Genomic DNA, 23685 nt, shown 5'->3' on the forward strand with positions numbered 1-23685 from the left:
TCTCTTAGAAAAAGAAGTGAGAGATATATATGGGCACAGGCTTTCCTGGGAGCCACTGGGGAGATTCCTTGAGAAGGTATGGCCTGTCCGATGCAGTGCAACCTGAAAAATCCCCCTTCATGAAAAGTCATTCAGACTGCCTTATCAGTATGTCAGCATGCCATCTGAAACACAAGGAAAGGTGCCTTTGTGGGCCCTGCAGGGAAGAACTGATTCCATCACACCACATTCCTGGCTAGTGGCTCATATGGGTGGACTGAGTTAATAACTGGGATTTATTGGATGGTCCACGAATGATTATTATTATTTACTTTAATAATTATTATATGCTATTCATTATTCATATATGAATTCCTAATTAATTGGGCATTTAAGCCTTTATCTGTAGTGACAATAGCCAATGGCGTGTCTCATACACACAAATTTACTTTAAAGGAACAGTTAAAAGGGAAAAAAAAGAAAATTTACTACTCACTTCCATGTCATTCTGCACCTGTATGACATTTAGGGTGTACACACAATAGGCGCTCTGAACCATGCCTGAGCGTGTCTGACCCCCAAAGCCCGGTTTGTTTGACTAGTATGATCGCCTCCGTACCTTGCCCGGGCACGGTTCGTTTAGCCGTCCCTGGCCCGCTTGGAAAAGGTGGGCCAGAGCATGGTTCAGTTGAGCTTGAGCGCAGTACGCATGCACTGTGATAGCCCTGGGTATACTTCGTTTTTTACCCGTACGCTAGTGGACGCACACAGTCGAACGCACAGCCTTGGAAAGTATGCTTCATTTGACTCGTACGCACAAGATTATTTGACTCGCCACGAGTTACAACCCATGTAAACATCTTTGTATTCTTTCATGTTAGAGTTGTACAAATGAGGGTACTTTCTAACCTCTTTGCACAATCTCTCGTCTATGTAGGCCTCCACTGTTGCTGTAGCTTGCATGCATTCCGGTCTGTTCTGTTTACGCTGTTTTTCTTTGACTACCTTGTGAATCGTCGCCCCCATGGGCACGGTTGCCACCTTGTGTATAAACTAATTATAGCAACAAGAAAAAATGATGACAAAATTTGTGTCACGCGCACTGTACACTGATCCTCGCGTACGCGTAAAAAGTGAACTATACTTCTTTACTTATAAAGTGTACTTTATTGTGTTAAGAAACATTAAATAAAGTATACTCCTTTGAAGTATGCATGTGGCATTTCTTCGTTAATATTATCTGCAGGTACGCGTTTTTAAATATTTACTTTTAAGATTTGAAGTGAACTACAAATGCACATTCAATTCAATTAAGCACACTTCTTTTTTCACAAGAGACTAACCCATCTGTGAAGAGTATACTAAATTTGTTCTAATAAAGGCTACAAAAAATGTAACAACAATCCATGATTGTGTGGCATGGTACATCGTATTACTTACGTTTAGTTTGTTGCATGCTTTGGTCACATTTTGGTAACACTTTACAATAAGGTTCATTAGTTAACTACATTAGTTAACATGAACTAATAATGAACTGCACTTATACATTATTTAATAATCTTTGTTAATGTTAATTTCAACATTTAATAAAACATTATTAAAATCTTGTTAACATTAGTTAATGCACTGTGAACTAACATGAACAAACAATGAACTGTATTTTCATTAACTAACATTAACGAAGATTAGTAAATACAGTAACAAATGTATTGCTCATGGTTAGTTCATGTTAGCTAATACATTAACTAACGTTTAACTAATGAACCTTATTGTAAAGTGTTACCCACATTTTAAATTACAGAAATATTTGTTTGTGTAACAACAGTAAATCACATTACATTATATTATATTATAATGTGTAAGTGAAACTGTAAAATGTATCCAATTCCCTGTCAATTAATTACTAGTGAATGGTTTGAGACTTGTTCTTGTGGTTTCATCAGCCAATCAGTGCTTTCATGACATCATTTTTCTAGACTCTAGAGTTATTACTACTCACATGACATTTTATTAAAGCACAACATGCATTTTTTATCTGATTTACATCACAAGTATGTCTCTGAATATTTAAAAATCTCTCAAACACAATAATAGCTACTCTTGTACAATGTAGACCATGAAAATGTCAACTAAGAGCCCCTTTTTAACAATTAGGTCAAAACTGTACAATCTCGAGAAATACAGTGTATTTGTCCTGAAATGCTCTCAGTCTGACAGCCCAGACGTCTAGGTTTCTGTGTGATGTGTAATATCAGTTTTACAGTAGCTAAAATCCAAACCCTTGGTTTCATTTTTCAATAATCTCCCATTTGCTCATATTGTTATCATTTTATAATACGCCTTTGGCTTATTCAGGCAGAATATGGCTGGAAAAGACAAAAGGTGTACTATAATTAGGCCACATTAACATAAATCACATGAGCTATAGGCTAGCGTCATCCCATCCACAGCGCGAGCGACGCGACAAAACGACAACGCTCCCTTAAAACCAGCAAAGCGTATGCTATTAGGGAGCTTTTACACAGAACGTTCCATTCAGAACAACTACACATAGCGCTGGGTTTTCGAGACGGGTTTTAAAATCTGAAATGTTAACATTACACCTCGTCTAAAACGCAACGATTTCCTGAGTACAGAGACTAACCAACTAGCGCTGAGTGAACACTCCTTTAGCATCGACGCTTTTGTCGCGTAGCGATTATACTGTTAGGGCGCTCGCCTCGAATTCTCGTGCAATAAAGAAAAGCAGAATCACCCTGTTTTCTATAGGCTAATGTAGACTAATATACTCATGCGTGCTGCACTACTGCGCGTAACAAAGGCGATGAACAAACGACGTGATGGACTGCTTGACTGAATCGTCATTATGAGGTGACATTTCGCATCTTTCTAGCATCGACAGGCACGCGATGACCCCCGTTTAACCCAATCCCGCATTCTGCGATTATGTAACATTATTGATGATTTCATCGCGCTCTGGACAATGCCGGGAATTCTGTGTGCCTACAATACTCCTAATAGTTCAGTCCGGCGTTTTAGCAACAAAACGGCATAATACAAAGATTAACGTTGACTGTGCGCAATATTAATTCTGTATATTACATTAGCTATAATCTGTATTTGCCCTTCATTATATATTTAATGCTTCTCTGTACTGAAAGTCTGGATTTCCTGATGACGCTATAAGCTGCACTTGAAATCATAAACGGTAAGAAAAGAGCGATGATGTCATTTTACTTCAGTTCCGCTATATTAACGTTTACTCCCGCTAACAAAGAGCTTGCATGTTAAAATGGCTATCAACAAGAGGGCAGCTGGGAAACACATGACTGTAGTCTTACCGAAGCCACTGAACATGTTTAGTGACCCCCTTTACACCACTGACAATGCAACATATACCCACCCTGTGCCTTGGCACCTAGAGTGATGTACCCTACCTAATGAGCCCTACACGGCTCATGTGACTTCACTGCAAAGACATTGGAATATAAATAATTGACGCACTGAACGTTTGGATTTTGCGTCGTTGTAAAAAAAGAATATTTACAGACCGCATGGAGCAGACTTTGGTTCTTCAGATGTAATGTTCTGTTACTGTACCCTGCAGGACAGATTTGTGTACACAATAAAGCTCAGTAAAGCAATGTCAGAAAAGACGTTTACCTGACAGCGTGGCCGTTCCTTCTCCATCTATTATTCCACGATGACTCGCTCAACCGATTGCCTTGTAGCATTTAGGTCCAGAGAGCCAGGTCTGTCAGATGCTGGCACATGTCTTTCCTCTCGTCCAGGCTGGCACAAGCAGAACTGCAATCTCGCGCAGAACACGCTGCTTCGATGAGCGCAAGCGCCGCTCGCCACACTATCCCGCACGAGACCATTGAGCAGCCCGCGCCACGCCCCCTTCAGCGAGCTGTCAGTGGCAGTGCAGCCGCACGCTTGTTTCAAATACAGTGAGTTTGTTTTCCATGCAGACCTACTGTTGCCCCAAAACAAACACAAAGTACGCAATACTTTTTGCTTCATTTTGAGCAGTATATATGATTTGTTTTTAATTAATTGAACTTTTCTGTCTACAAGGATCATTTTACATAAAAACTGGCTCATCAAGGCTTATTTTTATTTTCTCTAAAAAGTGGAAAATGTGATTACCATCATTACTGACACACAAAGGTCTCAACCAGAGGCTCAAGCTTTTTACTAAGGGCCAAAAATCAAATATGACTGAGGGCCATGGCTCAAAAGTTGCATTATTTCCAATTATAACATTAACATGTCAATATTTCAAAGCAAAGGTAAAACAAATGAAAAAAATAAATAAATAAAAAGATAAATTATAAATGAAGATATGCCTCAATGGTGTGTGTGTGTGCGCGCGCATGCGTTTTTTTGTGATTTATGAGGACACAAATTTGTATAATGACATGGGTATTACACTGGTATTACGCCGTAAACATGAAATATGAGGACATTTCATGAGTCCTCATATTTAAAATAGCTTTAAAAACATACTAAACAATGTTTTATTAAAAATGTAAAGATGCAGAATGTTTTCTGTGATGGTAGGTTTAGGGGTAGTGTGGGGGATAGAATGTACAGTTTGTACGGTATAAAAACCATTACGCCTATGGAATGTCCTCACTTTGATAGCAAAACAAACCTGTGTGTGTGTGTGTGTGTGTGTGTGTGTGTGTGTGTGTGTGTGTGTGTGTGTGTGTGTGTCATGCGGGCCAAATTAAAGGGTACTGGGTTGGGCATCTCAGGTCTAGACCATCAAACATTATACTGAAATCTCCCACCCTGAAGCCCGTTTTGCAGAGATGGACTAAAAATGAACTCCTAAAACTTACTGCCAGATTAATAATAAATTCTTCAAACAGTGGTACAAGAGGACGTGGTGCTGGTCCTTCAAGAGACACTCTCAATCTGTCTGTCTATAAAGCCTATAAAAAAAACAGTATTCATGTATTTTACAACATTTCAGCTTGTGATTCTTATTAAGTAGGGGTCATTTTTTAGGATTCTTTACCTAATCTAAGTCTCAGAGGTCCTGAAACCTTGCATTTCTGGAGACTCCAGGTTGGTTGCAGTTCTGGAAAATGGTGGTGCTGAAGACTAAAGGGTTCTTGATGGTTTCACACTTAATTCTTCACCTTAGTTCTTAAATCTTTTGCAGTTAACATGTGTCTTTTCTTATTTACCTGCTTTTGTCCGACCCAATGAGCATTTTGCTGTCCATTGGTCATGCCTTAACTTTGCAACTTCTAGTATTGCATTAGTATTGCATCCTTCTCATGAGCATTTAATAATTTTTGACTTTTCAGTCTGAGTTTTTTTTTTTTTTTGGTTAATTTTGCCTGTAAAAGAAAACTTGCCTAATAATTATATGCACATCTCAATATAAGGCATTTTTTATTTCCAGCCTTCATGAACAATTATATATCACTTATAAATGATTAAATACAAAATTAATAGTAGTTATTAAGATTGATGTGGTTTGGAATTGGTAAAATGTGCCTGAAAGAAAAAAAAAAAATCAAATAAATCAACTTGCATAATAATTATGCACGCATATGTAATTTCCTCATCCTGTAAAATGCATTTTATTAAACATTTTCTAAGATCATGTCATGTGTTTTCAGAGAACTTAAGGCTAATGAAAGGCTAATAAAATAATATATAGCCTCATAAGCTCCCCTGCACTCTATTGTCTATGTCTGGTGCCGCAAACTGCCCCATTCATGTTTCTATTATTCTCACTCGACAAACCTTCCACCTCTCTGCCTGATCTTCATTATTCTTTTAACATTATTTTATATTCAGCCATTATTAGCCTTTATTCTAGCATTACATGGCTTGCCCATCCACATCGCTTTGATCCCAATATACATTTATCCACCTAGGCCTATTATAAAACATTTTTATAGAAAACAAAACCAAACACTTTCTTATGAACTTATGTGAATTCCTTTGACAAAATACATCATGAACTATAACTACACCAGTGCAGCAGATGCATTTGAGCTACAATTAGCATTACGCTACATAAGACTTTTTATACAATTAATGCTACGCTTTTACTCAAAACTCACTTTAAACCACCACAGCAATAACTTCCAATTGCGATCTAATGTGGGTTTTGGTCATATGTTGTTGAAATAAGTTATTTATATCCTTTTATAAGCAGCTAATCGCTGCACCTGCTTAGCATTTCACATGTACACGTTCGTCTGAAAATAACCAAAATCTTAATTGTGTGTTTATTAGCTTCATGTTTCATGTGTAGAAACATTTCTCTTGTTGTGTAATGAAACAGACAGCAGAAATGTAACAAGTTCATCATCGGAAGAGCATTTCATGTCGACTTTAAAAGAGAGCCACTAAACAGCATTTCTAAAACATTTTTCATAGTGTGTGTGTTTTTTTTTTTGTTTTTTTTGCCTCTCCCCTGGTGTACTAACCACACTGTAGGTCCTAAAATGTGCTCCAATGGCCAACACAATGAACACCATTAGGAGCAATTACTGTTGTTATGGAGCAGGTGTAAACGGTTGCTGTTTTTCCAGCTACATAACCATGGCAGCCTCCCTACACACCACACTTGAGTCTCAGCGGCAGGGCAGCTGAATCTTTAATTACCCTGACAGCTAACACACAGATCCAAGCAGTGCAACAGGGTCCCTAGCCAGTGCATCATCCTCTATTTGAGTCAGTCCCTTAAGAGGGAGTTTGATATTGTGAAAAGCCTGTTTTGGGCCTTTAGCTTCCCATGCCGACATGATGGCAGCCACCTTACTCAAGCAGACAGACAGTCCCACTTTAGACTTTGTTGTGGTGTAGTTACTAGTTATATAACAGAATTAGATTTGCCTACTGCTCCCTGGAGTGTGTGTGTGTGTGTGTGTGTGTGTGTGTGTGTGTGTGTGTGTGTGTGTGTGCACTGCTGTGCTGACATAAAACCATCAGGAATAACGACAAGATAGACAGGGAGATACCCGCAGTGGGACAGCCGGCGGGTGGAAAGTGAGAGAGAGCACAATTAGTGAGGTCACCGCAAAGTGATGCGTAAAGGGAAAAGGATTCCTTGGTGTAGCACCCTCGGCCACGTCACACAATCAAGCGGTACACTTTAGGATCTCACTGTTACATCACTGGCAAATTACGTTCTTCAAGGATAACGACATGTATTGCAGCTTTGAACAGATGCAAGTTAAAATGACATTTGTTTGGTTGCCATTGATACAATTTTTTTTTCTTCATTTTAAATTTCTAAAATAATAATAATAAAAACACAAGTAACCATAAGCCCATATTCAATAAATGTCATATAGTATATACAAACATGCATAACAATGATTGTCCAGTATAAATACTCAGTTCGTACAGCATATATGCAGCAAGAGGTACATTCAGTGTCCAAATACTTTCAACCCACCAATTTTATTGCTGGGTATTTTATTTTAAAGTGTTATTGTGTTATTGGTTGGGGTTCTGTTAATTGGTGCAATAATATTGCAGAATTTTAACTTGTGGCAAATCAGTCTACTATCTGTGTACTTGAAGATACACAGCTTGGTTGTCATTGGCAGGGTTATGTACTATATTCATAATTTCATGGTCACACTTTATTTCACAGTGTCCTTGTTACATGTTACATGTATTTACGATTGTATTAACGGTAATACATGCAACTAACTCTAATCCCAACCCTAATCCTAAACCCTACTGTGAGTACATTTTGTTAATTAATATTACTCAGTACTTGAACGTATAAATTACACTGTAACAAGGACAACTTACAATAAAGTGTAACAGTCTTTTATATTCTAATTTCTGAATGCGAATTGCAGTAGCAAAACAATACATAAATTAAAGCTGCAAACAGCGATGAAAGGGCCCTCGCACCGCATTTTAGTATATAAATATAGGAGGACTACATCAGTCATTTGTATTTTCCACACTTCCTGCTACCAGCTGGTGGCGCTATGACTATAACTAAATTTTGGCATGTCGATGTCTTCAGGCCAGGGCGTGAAATTTGAGGCAGATTGGACATTGTATGCTTGAGTTACAACAACTTCTTGTTTAATGACAATAATAGCATGCTTTAACACTCAGCTAAGTGTTGCTAGCATGTTTAGCACTCAATTGCATATTTTAGTATGTTGCTAGTAGTGCATCACAGTGTTAAACAAGTCACTTCCTGTTGCCAGTGGGTGGCGCTATTACTATAACTGAATATTGTCATGTATATACGTTCAGGGTAGGACTCCTATCAAACGTGAAATTTGAGGCAGATTAGACATTGTTTCGTGGCGTTAACCGCATACATTAGCACTTAGCCAAGTGTTGCATGATTTAACGTCTTTCTAGCATGTTTGGTACTTCATGGCATATTTAAGTATGTTTCAGGGAGTGAATTACAGTGTAAAGCAAACCCTTTCCTGTTGCCAACAGGTGGCGCTATGACTAACTGAATATTTGCATGTAGATGTCTTCAGGCCAGGACTCTTATCAAACATGTGAAATTTGGGGCAGATGGGACATTGTATGCTTGAGTTAAAAGAACTTCCTGTTTCATGGCGAAACATCGAATTTTGTCAGGCCGCCACGGACACACCCTTCAGCGAAAACTCAAGATCATCGTAATGTAACGTTGCAAAGGGCTTTAAATTAGACTGACCAAATATGATGTTGTTCTGGTTAAATCTCTAGGACTTCGTTAAAGTACAACATCTGGAAATGGCAAAAACTGCAAAAATTTTGCAGAGAAAAATCAAAACATCTCACTTCCTGTTGGGTTTTCAGATTTTGCTCACAGGGAAATCTGTAGGTATTGGGCTGTTACATGTGTCTACCGAATTTTATACTTCTACCTGAAACGTAGCACGAAGGGCGCTTAATCAGTGTTGCAAATTTAGGGATTTTATCACTTGATTTAGTGACTTCCCCGCCCCTTTTGAAACTTTTTTCAAAAGTTTAGGGACAAATCTAGCAGCTTCTTGGATAAACCTTATCTAGATTCTTATTTTGCTCACTGATCTATATTCATATTTATATAGATCAATGAATTTGCCATTATGATGTCATCTGGTGACATTAAGCTACCAGTTTTAGCTACTGTCAGTTGAAAGCAGTTGGCAACACTGCGCTTAATTGAAATTTTGTAGGTGGTGCTATCGAGCCATTTTGCCACACCTAATTCTGAAACACATTTCAGACGTACATTTTCCCCACTTCTGACTTGTGTGCAAAGTTTCATGAGTTTAGGCCCTTAAAAATGCGATTCATTTCTGAGAAGAATAATTCACTGAGCAATTACAATAGGGTCCTTACACCATCAGCGCTCGGGCCCTAATAAACTGAAATTCAAATATATTTAGGCAAGCATGATTGTTAAATAAGCAAAAAATAGTCGAGATGAATTTTACAGAGTTTTAAAAAAAACTCTGTCTTTTAAGTCTCAAGGTTTATAGGCCTTATGGACAGAGAGAATATCAGTACAATAGATGTAATCTATAAAATTATTTTAAAAATATACTATTCACTATAAGAATCCACCCTTGAGTCTATGATATTCTGATCTCTAGACATCCATCGGGTCCCTCCTTCAGTGTAAGTCCATGGGTTTTGTTCTTTTGATTTTGCCCATTTTATCATTTGCTAGATGAAAATTGTCTGATTGAAGTAGCAGTAGTCTGATTGAAAAGTAATTGCAAAGCTCTCTTCATGATTTGAAGTATCATTTATGGATGTAGCACAAACAGTCTAGTTCTCTCCATAAGCTGCCATTAAGAGTCCCATAGTCCTTATTATTACTTATACAGGTTTGCCAAAATCCGTAACCCTAGACTGAGTACTAGTAAGTGACACTTGTTCAGTAAAGAACCATTAAATAAACACTTTCTTCAGGTAAGGGAAACATACTTTCATAAGAACAACACTTCCATCTAGAGGAAACAAGTTGCTGTATTACAGTAGCAGGCTAAGAATAACTGGATTGAAGAACCATAACCTCTTGTGTACATTTTTAATAATCAGTTTTATAAGAAAGAATAAAAGTACAAAACAGAACTAAGAACTTTTTGGTCAGGAGGAGTGTCATCATAAAGCTCATAAAATAAAGCTTTAAAACTGTAAATGGATACAGCTCTTTAGAAAAATGTATTAGCAAAATCTCGTTATGTATAAGGCAATCTTCATTTTCCACTGAACATTCATCTTTGATTTGATCAAACGTAGTGCAATTTGTAACAAAATTGGACCCAAGACAGATATAAAGGACAATAAAATAAATGTGTGATGTCAGAATATGTGAATTGAAGTATACATAAAAACTATACATAAAGTATACATAAAGAATTCTAGATAGTTTTTAAAACAGAAAGTGTTATACCATTACCTAGATTGAAGAATCATCTGTGACAGGCTTTGAGGTGTATTGTGGGTACATTTGTAGAGGTTTGGTAAGGGTTTATGATTATGTAACAACAAAGATGTAAATGAAAAGTGTCTTGTGAAGGTTTACAAGGTTTACAAACATTTTTTTTTTTTTTTTTTTTTACTGTAATTTACTGTATAAGTGATCTTAGCATATGGTATATTGCTTCTTTATAAGCCCACTTGTAGAATCTTATGGGCGTTTAGCTGAAGTCTCGGTCGGCCAGGATTAGAGGAGCCACAAGGGTCCAGAGGTACAGTGCCAGTCCCAGCCAACTCGAAGAAATCTTCACCCACACAGATGGCATAGTGGTTTTCATGGCTGCATAGTCTGTTTCAGGCCTGAGAAAGAAAGAGGAAAAAGTAAAAATGTAAAGGAATAATTATCACTCAATCCCCATTTTTTTCTTATTAACATATACACAGAACTCTAGTCAAAAATACCATGGCAATGTAGAGTGGAACAGTTGGTTTCAAAAAGTAAAAACCAAATTTAATTTCTACAGAGAAACTGTTTATTGAGAATTGTTTTGAAATGCCTATGGACAATAATGAAAGGGAAAAATACTGGGCAGTCACAGTTGTGCTGTTTTAGGATAATCTAGACACTCACTGATACCAGTTGGTCAAGGTCATCATGATGTAGAGTGAGGCAAGGAAGAGAGAGAAATGGAAGAACGAGTAGCTGTATGTGACGCCATCTTCTTCGTTATCCACAGCTCGTCTCACGCCATCCTCAGAGACGCCCTCGCTGGTATCAGTGCTCGCAAGCCTCTGAACCTCCTCTGTCTGCATTAGCTTATTTACCTGGCTGTTGTTTGAGGAACGAATGCTAGAAAAAGAGAAGCAAACATGTAAAATGTGACCTAGCTATACATTTTACCAAAAAAAAAAACAAAAAAAAAAAAACAAAAAAAAAAAACAACCCAACTTAAATTTTAAATATGGCTGGCCAATATACTGAACATTTACAATATACTGAATATGATTTGATGCTGATATACACTGCCATTCAAAAGTTTGGGTCAGAAATATATATTTTTAAAGAAATTAAGACTTTTATTCAGCTAGGATGGCATTAAATTAATCAAAAGTAGTAAAGACAGTAAAGATATTTATACTGTTACAAAAGATTTCTATTTCAAATAAATACTGTTCTTTTGAACTTTCTATTCATTAAAGAATCCTGAAAAAAAATGTATCACAGTTTCCACAAAAATATTAAGCAGCACATCAGTTTTCAACATTAGTAAAAAAAAAAATAAAAATAAGAATGTTGCTTTTGTACCAACTCAGCTTATTTAAAGGTGCAATATGTAATATTTTTGCAGTAAAATATCCAAAAACCACTAGGCCAGTGTTATATATTTTGTTCACTTGACTACTTACAATATCCCAAATGTTTCCAACTATTTGTAAATTGTGAGAAAACTGCAATTTTAACCAAGGGTCCGGGACATGTGAGGAGTTGCCTGTCAATTGCGTCATACCCGCGTTAACCCTTGGTCTGCCTCGGTTTCCGGTTTTATTTTGTAGAAACCATGGAAACACCAAAGACGCTTTAATATATTACACTTTTTAATAGACAAGGCAACAACTGTTTTGATATATTTATAGACAGAAAACTAATTGTTGTTATATAGCTCAACATGTTTAGTCTTATTGTTTAAATCTAATTTTCTTGATTTTCTGCGAGTACCATGCTTTACCATGCCTCAGAGAAAAACACTATTTTGTCAAGTAGCTAACATAGCATAATCGGATGCAGCTTTATTTTTACTAACAGTAATACAGAATTTTCTCCATCATACAATACGTTTTAAAATGAATTGCAAGCCATTTATCAACACAAGCCATCCAGCATTTAATATGATATCGCAATCGCTCCAGCGGCCTCGTTCAGCTCCCACAACACTCGGTCCTGCTCTGCTTCATACTACAATAACGTTAATAATCGCATCCATGAACATGATTTCTACCCGAGTCCTATCCCTATTTTTTGCACTGTCCGTTGAGGTGAAGACCACATGTCCCAAGATTCCACGCTCAAACTTGGCGTCATCAAGCTACGCCTTTGTTTTGAATAGGCCTCTAGCGACCTCTAGCGGACAAAATTTTTACATATTGCACCTTTAAATGATTTCTGAAGGACATTGAAGACCGGAGTATTGGCTGCTGAAAATTCAGGCATAAACTACATTTTAAATTATATTAAAACAGAAAACAGTTACTTTAATTACTATACTATAATTAAATAATATTTCACAATATTACTGTAATTTTGGTCAAATAAATGCAGCCTTGGTGATCATAAGCTTCTTTCAAAAACATTAAAAAAATCGTAACGACCCCCAACTTTAAGCAGTAATGTAAAATAAACAAATAGCACGAATATAGCAATGATTTTAATGTGCTTTTTTTTTTTGGTCATTGCGTTTCCTACAAATCCTGTCAGTAGACATGTAATGACCATGTGGGCATTAAGATGTAGATGTTTTCATTTCATGTTATAATTTATTTGTAATAATTTATAAGCCATTTTAAAGCAAATACATCAATACAGATATTTATTTAAATGCAATCAAAAGATTAAAAATATTGAAATATTTTACATTAGATGTACTGCTCAGCATTACTTGTATTCATTTAATTAATGGTATTAAATAGTCCTCGTCTGTTGCTAGCAGTGGTAAGCTCACCTGGCATACAGTGTGCACAGGAGGAAGATGACCAAACCCACAATGCTCTGAGCATCCCACCACTGTGTATGGATACCGGGGGCACTGGTTGGAGTGGGTGCTGTCGGCCCGCTATTGACTAGACTCAACAGACTGGGGTTGCACTTACGATCTGTGCACAGAGACAAAAAGAGATGTGTCATAAGGGATTATTTATGAGGAAACAATAGCATACAGTAATACACTCAAAAATAGATACTAAGTCTGTTATTAGTTTTACACATGCTAACTGGGCTAAAACGCAATGATTCAGAGTTAATCATTAAAATAAATGGAAATTTATGGGAATTTTTATACTGTGCTCCACAGTAAAAATGCTCCTTTAAAGTTTAATTGCATTAAACCCTATTACATTTGGCCTGGAGGTTGCTGAGGTATGTCATTTTTTCCATTCAAGCAGCTCCATGTGTTTGTGTATGTCTTATTTCCCAGCATTCACTTATGTAAACAAACAACTGGTGTCTGGAATTTTCAGATGTCTTTCCGAGAATTCCTTTGTTCTGGTATAGCTTAATCAAGCATGCAAATTCTTTCTTTGGTAATGGAAACATGTAGTATGAGACAATTTTCATTGCAAACAGATTATTAAGAGACCATCAGACAATGATATAAACTACTGTTCAAAGGTTTGGGGCCAGTAACTTTTTTTTTTTATTATTATTATTGCTTGAAATTATTGCTTTCATTTAGCAAGGAAGCATTTAGTTGATCAAAACCGTTATAATGATAAAATAGATTACTATTTCAAATAAATGCAGTTCTCTTTTGATTGATAATAAGAAATGTTTCTTGAGCAGCAAAGCAGCATATTAGAATGATTTCTGAAGGATCATGTGACACTGAGGACAGAAAATCTTTTTGAAATTGTAATAGTATTTCACAATATTAGTCTTTATTGTATTTTTGATCAAACAAATGCAGCTTTGCCAAGAGACTTTAAAAAAAAAAAAAAAAAAAAAAAAAAAAATTCTTACCAACCCCAACCTTTTGAATGGAAATGTCTATACAATTAGATTTTGCAAACTATCACTGAAATATGTGTTGTGAGAAATTTGTCACTTGTCTCTGAGATGGCCAACTAGACTCTCTCTCTTTGCTTGTCATTCATTTTGCACATTTTGGAGGGTGATGTTTTAAAGAGAGCGGTGGAAATTGGCAAAACAGCAGAAATATATTACGAAAATATACAAAATATATAAGACAGGTCAGTTGTCTGCTTTTCTCTCCACCACATTGCTTCCTGTTCACTCTATCAGTTTAAAAGTCATGGACTTATTACAATTTCTGGGCCAAAGCCTCCACTTGTTTTAAGTAAGAATCTCAACAGCTGTTTATTAGCACTAGTCATTCTTATTACATATTTAAGGTAAGCTTTTATAAACTCACGGTGCACAATACAGTCTCTGGACACCAATATTTTAACAATTCATAAAATATGAATCACTGTCTGGCCATCTGTTATTTCAGAATGGAGATACAGTTTAGGAACATGATTTTTCAGTAGTTTCATAGCACAGCATAAGTGTATGTTAGTACGGTTTTTGTTTGGTTTAGGCATCTGATAGAGCGTTTGAAACCGGAAACATTGACAAGTGACGTCAGACTTAACAAGCGGATAAAACAAACAAAAAGAAAATTGATAGATGCTGAATGTCACAACTATTTAAACATCATTTACTTTAACTTATGTAACCACCATAGATCGTTGTTCTATTAAACATTTAAACAAAACCTGATAAATCAAATCTAAATTTCTGCATCTGATTTACTCTGATTTAACTTTTTTTTAATGTAAATCACATCAAATTTATCAGCTTTTTATTGTACATGTAAACACCTGACAGTGTTTTTCTGATACTTTCTTTCAAAAAGAAGGGTCAACATTCAGTAGGAACTGAATTAATAATTCAGTCCAAACATCTATTAAAATCAACAAAAGTGAAAGAGCATTAAAGAGGTTAATGTCGGTATGGACACTTGATCTGGTTGTGAGACTTACTGGGGTTGTTGCTCATAGCAGACCATGTGAGATACATGGTGTAGAGAGAGATGAGAGACGGCTGGAGCAGACCAGAGCTCGGCTGAGCTTCCTGTAACACATACAATGCAAAACGTTCACTTAGTAACACATTTTACTTTGTTTAAAACCCATTCAGACAACGTTTTGTTGCTTGCATGTAAAAACATGTGTCCACTGATGTGGATAGAGCGCAGCAGAGTGGGTGTTTTCAATTAATTCTTATAGAAGCCAAGCTTTACGTTCGATCACAGTGGATTGAGAAATTCACAGCGAACCGGAGAAAGTGTTGAGAGTGGTTGAGAGAGAGCGAGAGCAGCGAAAAGTTGAGAAATACTCTCAACTTGATGCAAATGAGCACAAAATGCCAGGTGTCAGCAAATATCTTTGAGGTTCAGGAAGTGATGTCTGTTTTAAACATTTAAAAATATGCAGACTGTGCTGGAGTTTCTGCTGTATTTAGTACATAAACCATATTTTTTTACACGTTATATGCTTTGCAGTTGTTATATACAAGTTAAATATTGCAGTTTGGATGCTTTTTTGTGATTAAAATGACACCGTATCTTAGCTTTGGGCGTTCGGAAAAAGTTTGCATCTAGCTATCAGTTATCAAGTGTATATGTGATCATTATATTGGCTGTGTGTTGGGAAAAAACAGCTTTAGCGTTTTGAACGTAGTCTTGACGCTGCAGTTGACATGCACCTTTAGAGTGATAAAGAGAGAGATAAAAGCAAGAAAACAAGTAAGCACAAATGGATCAAATGAGTGTGGGAATGACCTGTACTTTTGGAAGAATGGCCACCACAGACACAATGATACAAAAGATGAGGTTGAGGCTGATGAAGACTTTGTGTTCTGTGCAGTCATCTGGCTGTGTGTAGAATACATAGAACAAAACCACAGCAGCAAAGGCACAGATATACTGTACCAATGTGAAAGAGAGCAGGGCTGTGGAAAAAACACACATCTGTCAATATTTTTTTCTCAATATTCACACTTACAGGGTTCACTGAAGAGGAAGTCACCATAGTTTGGTAAACTTCAATAGTGGTGAACTTAAACTACAACAAATATAATATTTGCATTCCCATTTGCTCCAATTGCAAGAGACATAAACGATGATAGCATTTATATGACTTTACAAAAGAGATAAAAAAAAATAAATAAAAAAAAGCGATATTGATTACGCTGGTTAGAATAAAGAGGTCAAATTTGCAGACACTCCCTCAGCCGTTGTATTAGAAACACTCAGCGTTAACTAGTGTTGTGTTATTTAATGACAAGATAATATAACACTAAGTATAGTGCTAAAAATCACGCTAATAAAAAAAAAATATATATATATATATATATATATATTATATATATATATATATATATAAATACTTTCTTAGATTTATGATGTTAATAACTGGAAATGTGTCATTAGTCATTAAAAAAGTCCATTGCTTCTCAATGCTGTAGCTGGTTAGGACAGAAGCTTAGATTACAATGGCAAAGATAGCTTTTAATGCTTGTAACTATCATTTCACCTGTCAGGTTTTACCTTTATAATTTTTAAAGCTTAGTCATGCAGAAACAATGTTGCTGAACATACCTGCATACCAGCATTTACTGTTCCCATTCTCTGCGTTCTCCACCCAATTTTGGTTCCAGGTGTGAGCAAAATCCACCAGCAGAATAAGCTGAATCAGAATGAAGATGAAGGACCCAATCACACCAAAGTAGTACCACACTGCAATAGACAAAATTTAGGTTTTACATCCATTCCTTTTAACCAAATGAACTGGCATGACTTTACCAGCTGTTCACAACAACTTAAAGTGACTTATCATTTTATGGAGATTGCACTCACAAAGAGCAATTTTTATTTAAAGAGATATTTTACAGCTAAGCATAACTAGAAGACTTTTTTAAAAGGTAATGAATTGAGAAATAAAATTTTCTTTTTGACAAATAAGAGGTCATTGTACTATAAATACATCCTGTAAGTTTTAGAACTTCCTCGTTAGTCCAAAAAAACAAGTATTGAAACCAAGCTGCCAAAACGACTTGTTTTGGATTTTGTCAAGTACTAGGGCGACGAAAGACCGCCTCTGCAGAAGATCAAAGCCTATGTAACGACTAGATCGATCAAACACACAATTGTAAAAGTTAATCTTCACAACTCCTGACCCATGCAGACTCCTTGATGTCTGAGTTCCCCACTGAGAACTATCACCATTTGCTCCCCTCATACATTTCAAAGACACTTGGGAGATAGCGCCTGCTCAGAAAAGTACAGGCCACAAGAATCAGACATGCAGCCCATAGAAATGGAATCCTTTCCACCAATTCATTGACAAATTTGCTTAAATGAATGAACATGCATTTCCCCAGTACATTTTATGTATTATTACTTATTAATGTTAACAGCGCAAGTTCGTCATCATTTCTTCATTCAATGCGGAAGATATTGATTACAACTTTAACACCCTTGGACTGGACCATCAAAAATTTCTCCCAATTTCTCTGCATATCCAGATGCTCTTCAACAGCCAAGGCATTTGCAAGTATCGTACATTTGAATACTAAATGCCAATTTAGTATTAAGTTGTGAACCCCTTTGTTAACAAAGGTGCTTTATAGCAAGAAACTGATGGTTCTTCCAGCTCATTTAATGACTCTGTTCATAGCTCCATTCCTCTGTTATGCTATGGTTTAATTCACTTCCACTTTCTCATTTCCCATGTATGCGTATTTAGTTTAATTATGTGTTCGTGATTTAGTTAGATAAAACTTTTGTGCACATTCTCGCGAGTTGATTCTGGTCTGCTTATCAACCAATGTCAATTTAAGTGGTATTGGATATATATATATTAAGTGTATTATATTATATATATATATATATATAAAGTGTTATTTTACGCTAAGAAAGCGTTATTTTTCTGTGGCCACAGAAAATATCCTTTCTGAAGAGTTGATATACGATCAATACTGAGTGTTCGCTGGCCGAACAGATTAATTGATTGTAATATCAATTCAGCTACTTGAAGTTAATTCGATTAACTTATCCAAATATTTATAATTAATTATAACGAGTTATGATTATTCATATTTTCCCTTTTGAGCTAATATGCTACACCTACTTCTATGTCATTGCCTCTTTAGCCCCACCCACCAATTTGCACGTCATGTACTAGTAGGATTACTACAGCAAAAAAAACGATAGAGATGCCCTTGATAGAAGTGCCAAGTTGTGGAAAAACACAGTCTTTGCATTGCCATCCGTGTGATCTTAACATTAAGAAAGCGTAGAAGTTAAAAAACTTAAAAAAGTTCCAGGTCATGTAAGTAAGACACTGTTCATCTGTTCATTTCGCTTCATTTTTTGGCAGATTTGTTTTTAAACCACACTGTACGACACAAACTTTTTCAGAGTTACTGAAAATAAAAGATGATGCAATGACAACTGATTGCTTTGTCTGTTACAGATCATTTTATATGTACTGAGTATTTATACTGTAGCACCACAGTCAAACTGTGAATAGTTGTGATTTACTGTTCTTTTCTTTGCTTCAGTATTTATGGGGTTAATACAGGGGGTTCCTGGATACAGAAGAAAGCACATAAAGGACGCTGCTTTTGTTATTGTTTTGATCTAAGCTATTCACTGTAAATCCTGAATAAAAGCTTCAGTGAGTGACATCTTTCAATTTGTCATCGGTAGGACATTACAACACTTTTCATTTTGTATAAAACACGACACTGCAAATGACAATGTATACGTTGTTCACTTTAACGAAACGATGAATAGCCTATAAGTATGACAGTGTGACACACTATGGTACATTTGTTCATAATTCTGTTAACACAAAATACCACAAGTTATCCCATCAGCTATAACTGTGGTAACTCCAATTACTCCAGGACTTATAAAGTAATGTAATACACATAATTTCACATAGTTGGCAAATGTTTAAACTATGTAATGAGATATTTTCAACATCTGAAGTTCCACAAGTTTAATGGCAGGAACGTTGAAAATTATTTTAATATACAAAACGGTTACCCAATCATAGCAGTGGCCGTTTTCTTCCAAGTCTATCGGCACACCTATCAAAATGGAGTGTCTGAACAAGAGGATCAAAAACAGGATAGAAAATAGCTTATTACTTTTAAATTAAGAAGTTTTTTTTTTTTTAGGTAAAAATCTTGATAACATTAAAGTGGACCTCAAGAGAACATTATTATAAATTTTTTTTTTTTTTTTTTAATTGCAGTTCATAATTTAAGATTTTTAATCAGAAAGATTTATGATTATGATTAATTACCAAACACTGACTTTTTTTGGAGTATGGAAATCAAGGTTATAATATTCCCTGAAATTTCCCTGGTATATGTATGGGATTAACAAATATTTTAAATGTTCACGTAAACAAAAGTGCAACACTAGAAAAGAAGGTGGTCATTCACTGTAGTCTGTGACCAGGAAGCATTAGTGTTTACTCTATAAATGTGATGTGGTCACATGGGTATCTATCAGGCGTAAATATTGAATGCTTAGATTCCCATCTGTTTTACATGAGAAACTGCTATTCCACCTAGAAACTATGGAGCACAACCTTTTTTCATGTAATTACTGAACTATTACTAGTCTTTATTTTATTATTTATTAGCTTACTTACCCGTGTTGAATGCTCCATCTGGAATGAAGAAAGCTCCCACAGTAAGAGCGACCAGAATCAAGAACTTGAAGAACCAGAAACTGGAGAAAACATAGTCACATTGGCATGGGACATTATGCAAGACTTCCTAGACAAAATAAAACTATTGTGCAAAAAAGGAATTTTCCATATATTGAAGAAACCCAGCTTTCAACAGCAGAGGGCAACACTTGTAAGAAAGATTTTATGAGAATGCCAGCTGGAATAGCAAATAATAAAAATATACCCGTTTTGAATTGCAGCTCGTGGATCCTTGCTGCTTCTCACACGGATCATGATGATGGAGAAGAGGAAGAAGAAACAGGCCATGGCAAAGCACATCCTGTAGACTGACTTGTAGCCAACAATGACCTCACAGTTCACTTTCCCTTCAATTCCGGGTATAGAAGAGCCTCCTTCACAAAAACCAGGAATCTGTTGATAAATTCATACCAAAAAGTCTGCAGTTTTACACAGGGATCAACGAATCTAATATTTCAGTCACATCCTGAATGCCTTTTTAACATCTTACTAACATACTGTGGGTGTTTATACATCCTCAAAAAAAAAAAAAAAAAAGTGAATGAACAGTACAACAAAATTTCACATTTAAGATAATGATGTATAACCCACAAAATTGTATAAAGTAATACTGCCAACAGAATGTCTCAGCTGCCTCTCATAAGCTTGGTGAGTTTTTATAAAGCTACTTAAGTAAAGTAAACTATAGTGTTATCATATATATATATATATATATAATATATGGTAAACACACCCCCAAACACACCTCCAAGACGACCACTGCCTTGCTAAAGAAGCTGAGGGTACCTAAACCCTATTGAGCATCTGTGGGGCATCCTCAAACGGAAGGTGGAGGAGCGCAAGGTCTCTAACATCCACCAGCTCCATGATGTCATCATGGAGGAGTGGAAGAGGACTCCAGTGGCAACCTGTGAAGCTCTGGTCAACTCCATGCCCAAGAGGGTTAAGGCAGTGCTGGAAAATAATGGTGGCCACACAAAATATTGACACTTTGGGCCCAATTTGGACATTTTTACTTAGGGGTGTACTCACTTTTGTGGCCAGCGGTTTAGACATTAATGGCTGTGTGTTGAGTTATTTTGAGGGGACAGCAAATTTACACTGTTATACAAGCTGTACACTCACTACTTTACATTGTAGCAAAGTGTCATTTCTTCAGTGTTGTCACATAAAAAGATATAAAATATTTACAAAAATGTGAGGGGTGTACTCACTTCTGTGAGATACTGTATGTATAATTATATATATATATATATATATATATATATATATATATATATATGGTAACACTATAGTAAGGTCTCATTTGTAAAGCTTAATGTATTAACTAACAAGAACTAACAATGAGCAATACATTTGTTACATTATTTATTAATCTTTGTTAACGTTAGTGCATTAACTAATGTTAACAAATACAAAATTTGATTTTTATAATGTATTTGTAAATGATGAAATTAACATTAACTAGAAGTATTGTTCAAATTTTAATTCATGTTAACAAAAGTAGTTAACTAATGTTTACCTTACCTTACCTAAGTGTTATCATTTTACATCATAGATGTGTGTTTATTTCTGTGCTTAAATGAAGACATTTTCAATGTGGTCTTAGATTAAAATGCCCCCAAATTTTAACTTCATGGGGCAAATACTGCCCTTTTCTAAAAACAATTTCTGACACTGGTCTATATCTTTTCATTGTTTTTTTTGTTTTTTTTTAAAGACTGGAATGCAGAGAGAGGAAATGGGGTCAGAACAGGACACAGGCCAGATTCAAACTGGCATCCTCATGAGCACACCAGCTATGCTGTAAGCCCATGCACTACCTGTACAACGACACCAGCGGTCTGTGTACCTTCTTCAGCTGTGTCTCCATGCCAGGCAGGATCATGATGATGGACACTATTGTGCCCAGCAGCAGGAAAAAGGAGAAGGCCAGGCGGGTCACAGTGGAGTTGTATGTAGAAGGGCAACATCCTGATAAAAGACATGGCGCAGAGCCGCAAAGACAGGACGCCTACAGGACAAGAAAACCCACTTAACACAACAAATACACGCATTTCCCTGTCATTCAGGGGGAACAACCTACTATAATTAAAAAATAAATAAATAAATTACTATAATCTACTATAATTTAACTATAGCTTTGGCCTGTATGTATACATTTATTTCAGTTGTACTGGTAAAATGGAAATGTTTGATCTGAAAAGAAACGAGTAAAATCAAAAGCGCGTGAAAAGCTCGTGACGAAAAGTTTGTAAAAGTAAAGTTTTGAGAAAACAAACAGAAATGGTTGGATAGGTAGATGTCGTTAGTAATATCCACCTATCCAGCCATTTTCTCAAAACCTTATAGGTTATACATGTAAGCAAAACGAGGAAATAGCCTCCAACACCCCTCTATGAACAAGACGGGGTTTTTTTGTAAAATGCGTTGCTGTCTTTACCCGTTGACGTTTGACAACATAAAGTGAGAAAAAATACTCCAGTTTAAAACAATATTTTGGACTTACGCAGCTCGCCAGCGAACACAAGGCCATACACGCACCCATAATGACGGAGAAAACACCGAAACTAAAGCAAAACACGGAAGTCAATCCTTATTCTGGAAAATTTATAAATAACTCTAAAAAGTGAGCAGTGATTGGCTGGGAGACACATCGCAAAACTATTGAACCAATGAGACGACAGTACAGAATAATCGCTGAAGTAACAAACCAATCAGATAAGCGTAGAAACTGTGCGATGCGGTGGGTTTGAAAAGACTCTTTATAACTTTTTGCATGCGTCTGATATCCACAGTTCAGTTTATAGAATTGCATTGCATTCATAATGATGTATTTATTAAAGCAACCTATGAGATTAGTACATGTACGTTTACAGGATGTAACTTTTATTGTTTATAGAGCACAAGATTTAAAAAAAAAAAAAAAAAATCATGTAGCCTATAGGATACTTAATCTACTTAAAACACGAAACTTAAAGTTTTCTGAATAATAATGCCTCTGATATCAATGTACAATACTAAATTAAATATTCAGATATATACATTTATATTGAATAATACAGCTGAATAATTTAATAATGACAGGCAATTCAAAATATCTCCCCAGTCAAGGATACTCTAATAAGCATATTCTGCAATTATTTATTTATTTATTTATTTATTTATTTATTTATTTATTTATTTATTTATTTATTTATACATACTGAAGGGATGTCATAATATATAGATTATGAATTCAAGTGATTCTGGATGATTCTGCTCACTTTACCTATAGGTTATCTAGAATGTTAAATATGTAATGAATATGCCTGCAGCAAAAAATAGAAGATATCAAATCGTAAACTCTCAAAACTTTTGTTAAGATAACTTATGGTTTAATTATTTTTATTATTATTTTTTTTAAGTTTCATTCTTTTGCTTTACCACTCAAAATGTAAAGGCCCTTTATTATTATTATTATTATTATTATTAGAAAATTAGAAAATGCATGTACATTTTCCAGTATGTTTTGATACAAAAGATCCAACCTATACAGTTACGAAACGTATATTGGTAGGGGGATGTACATTCGTCTGAATAAGTTTAAAAATGAAAGCGTTGTCTGCCGCCCTCATGTGGCTCTGAAAGGAAACCCACCAGCCACTTAATGTGAATGAAATTACCATCCAATGGCAGTGAGCAAAGTTTCAATCAGCCAAAAAAGAGATTACATACTTCTGAAGATTGTTAGAAACATTACATTTGAATTATTATCAAGTCTAGATGTGTTAATTTGTG

General features: G+C 35.7%; 2 protein-coding genes across 3 annotated transcripts in view; both read right to left on the minus strand.

Moving 5' to 3' along the window:
- Positions 1-3863, minus strand: part of hivep3a (HIVEP zinc finger 3a) — a 52305-nt gene extending 48442 nt beyond the window's left edge. For both annotated transcript variants that reach the window (XM_051872780.1, XM_051872778.1), the window contains exon 1: positions 3643-3863. The gene's annotated coding sequence lies outside the window, so the exon portion shown is untranslated. The remainder of the gene's footprint in view (positions 1-3642) is intronic.
- Positions 3864-9995: 6132 nt separating this feature from the next.
- serinc2 (serine incorporator 2) lies at positions 9996-22573 on the minus strand. The gene is made up of 10 exons (XM_051871944.1): positions 22415-22573; positions 21758-21919; positions 20111-20298; positions 19846-19925; positions 16776-16913; positions 15957-16126; positions 15157-15247; positions 13119-13269; positions 11033-11251; positions 9996-10761 (listed from the first exon to the last, which is right to left on the minus strand). Exons 1-10 carry the CDS (start codon positions 22451-22453, stop codon positions 10623-10625), a joined length of 1377 nt encoding a protein of 458 aa, XP_051727904.1. The 5' UTR covers positions 22454-22573; the 3' UTR covers positions 9996-10622.
- Positions 22574-23685: the final 1112 nt, after the last annotated feature.

The sequence above is a fragment of the Ctenopharyngodon idella genome, chromosome 19, assembly GCF_019924925.1.
Source record: "Ctenopharyngodon idella isolate HZGC_01 chromosome 19, HZGC01, whole genome shotgun sequence".
Taxonomy (NCBI): Eukaryota; Metazoa; Chordata; class Actinopteri; order Cypriniformes; family Xenocyprididae; genus Ctenopharyngodon; species Ctenopharyngodon idella.

Bases quoted from the DNA above. Each gene is read 5' to 3' on its own strand.
- serinc2 (XM_051871944.1), bottom strand. From the start codon at position 22,453: ATGGGTGCGTGTATGGCCTTGTGTTCGCTGGCGAGCTGC. The intron at 20,299-21,757 runs GTACACAGACCG...ATTTATCAACAG, and splicing joins TGGAGACACAGCTGAAGAAG to ATTCCTGGTTTTTGTGAAGG. The intron at 15,248-15,956 runs GTCATTCCCACA...TATGTGTTACAG, and splicing joins CCATTCTTCCAAAAGTACAG to GAAGCTCAGCCGAGCTCTGG.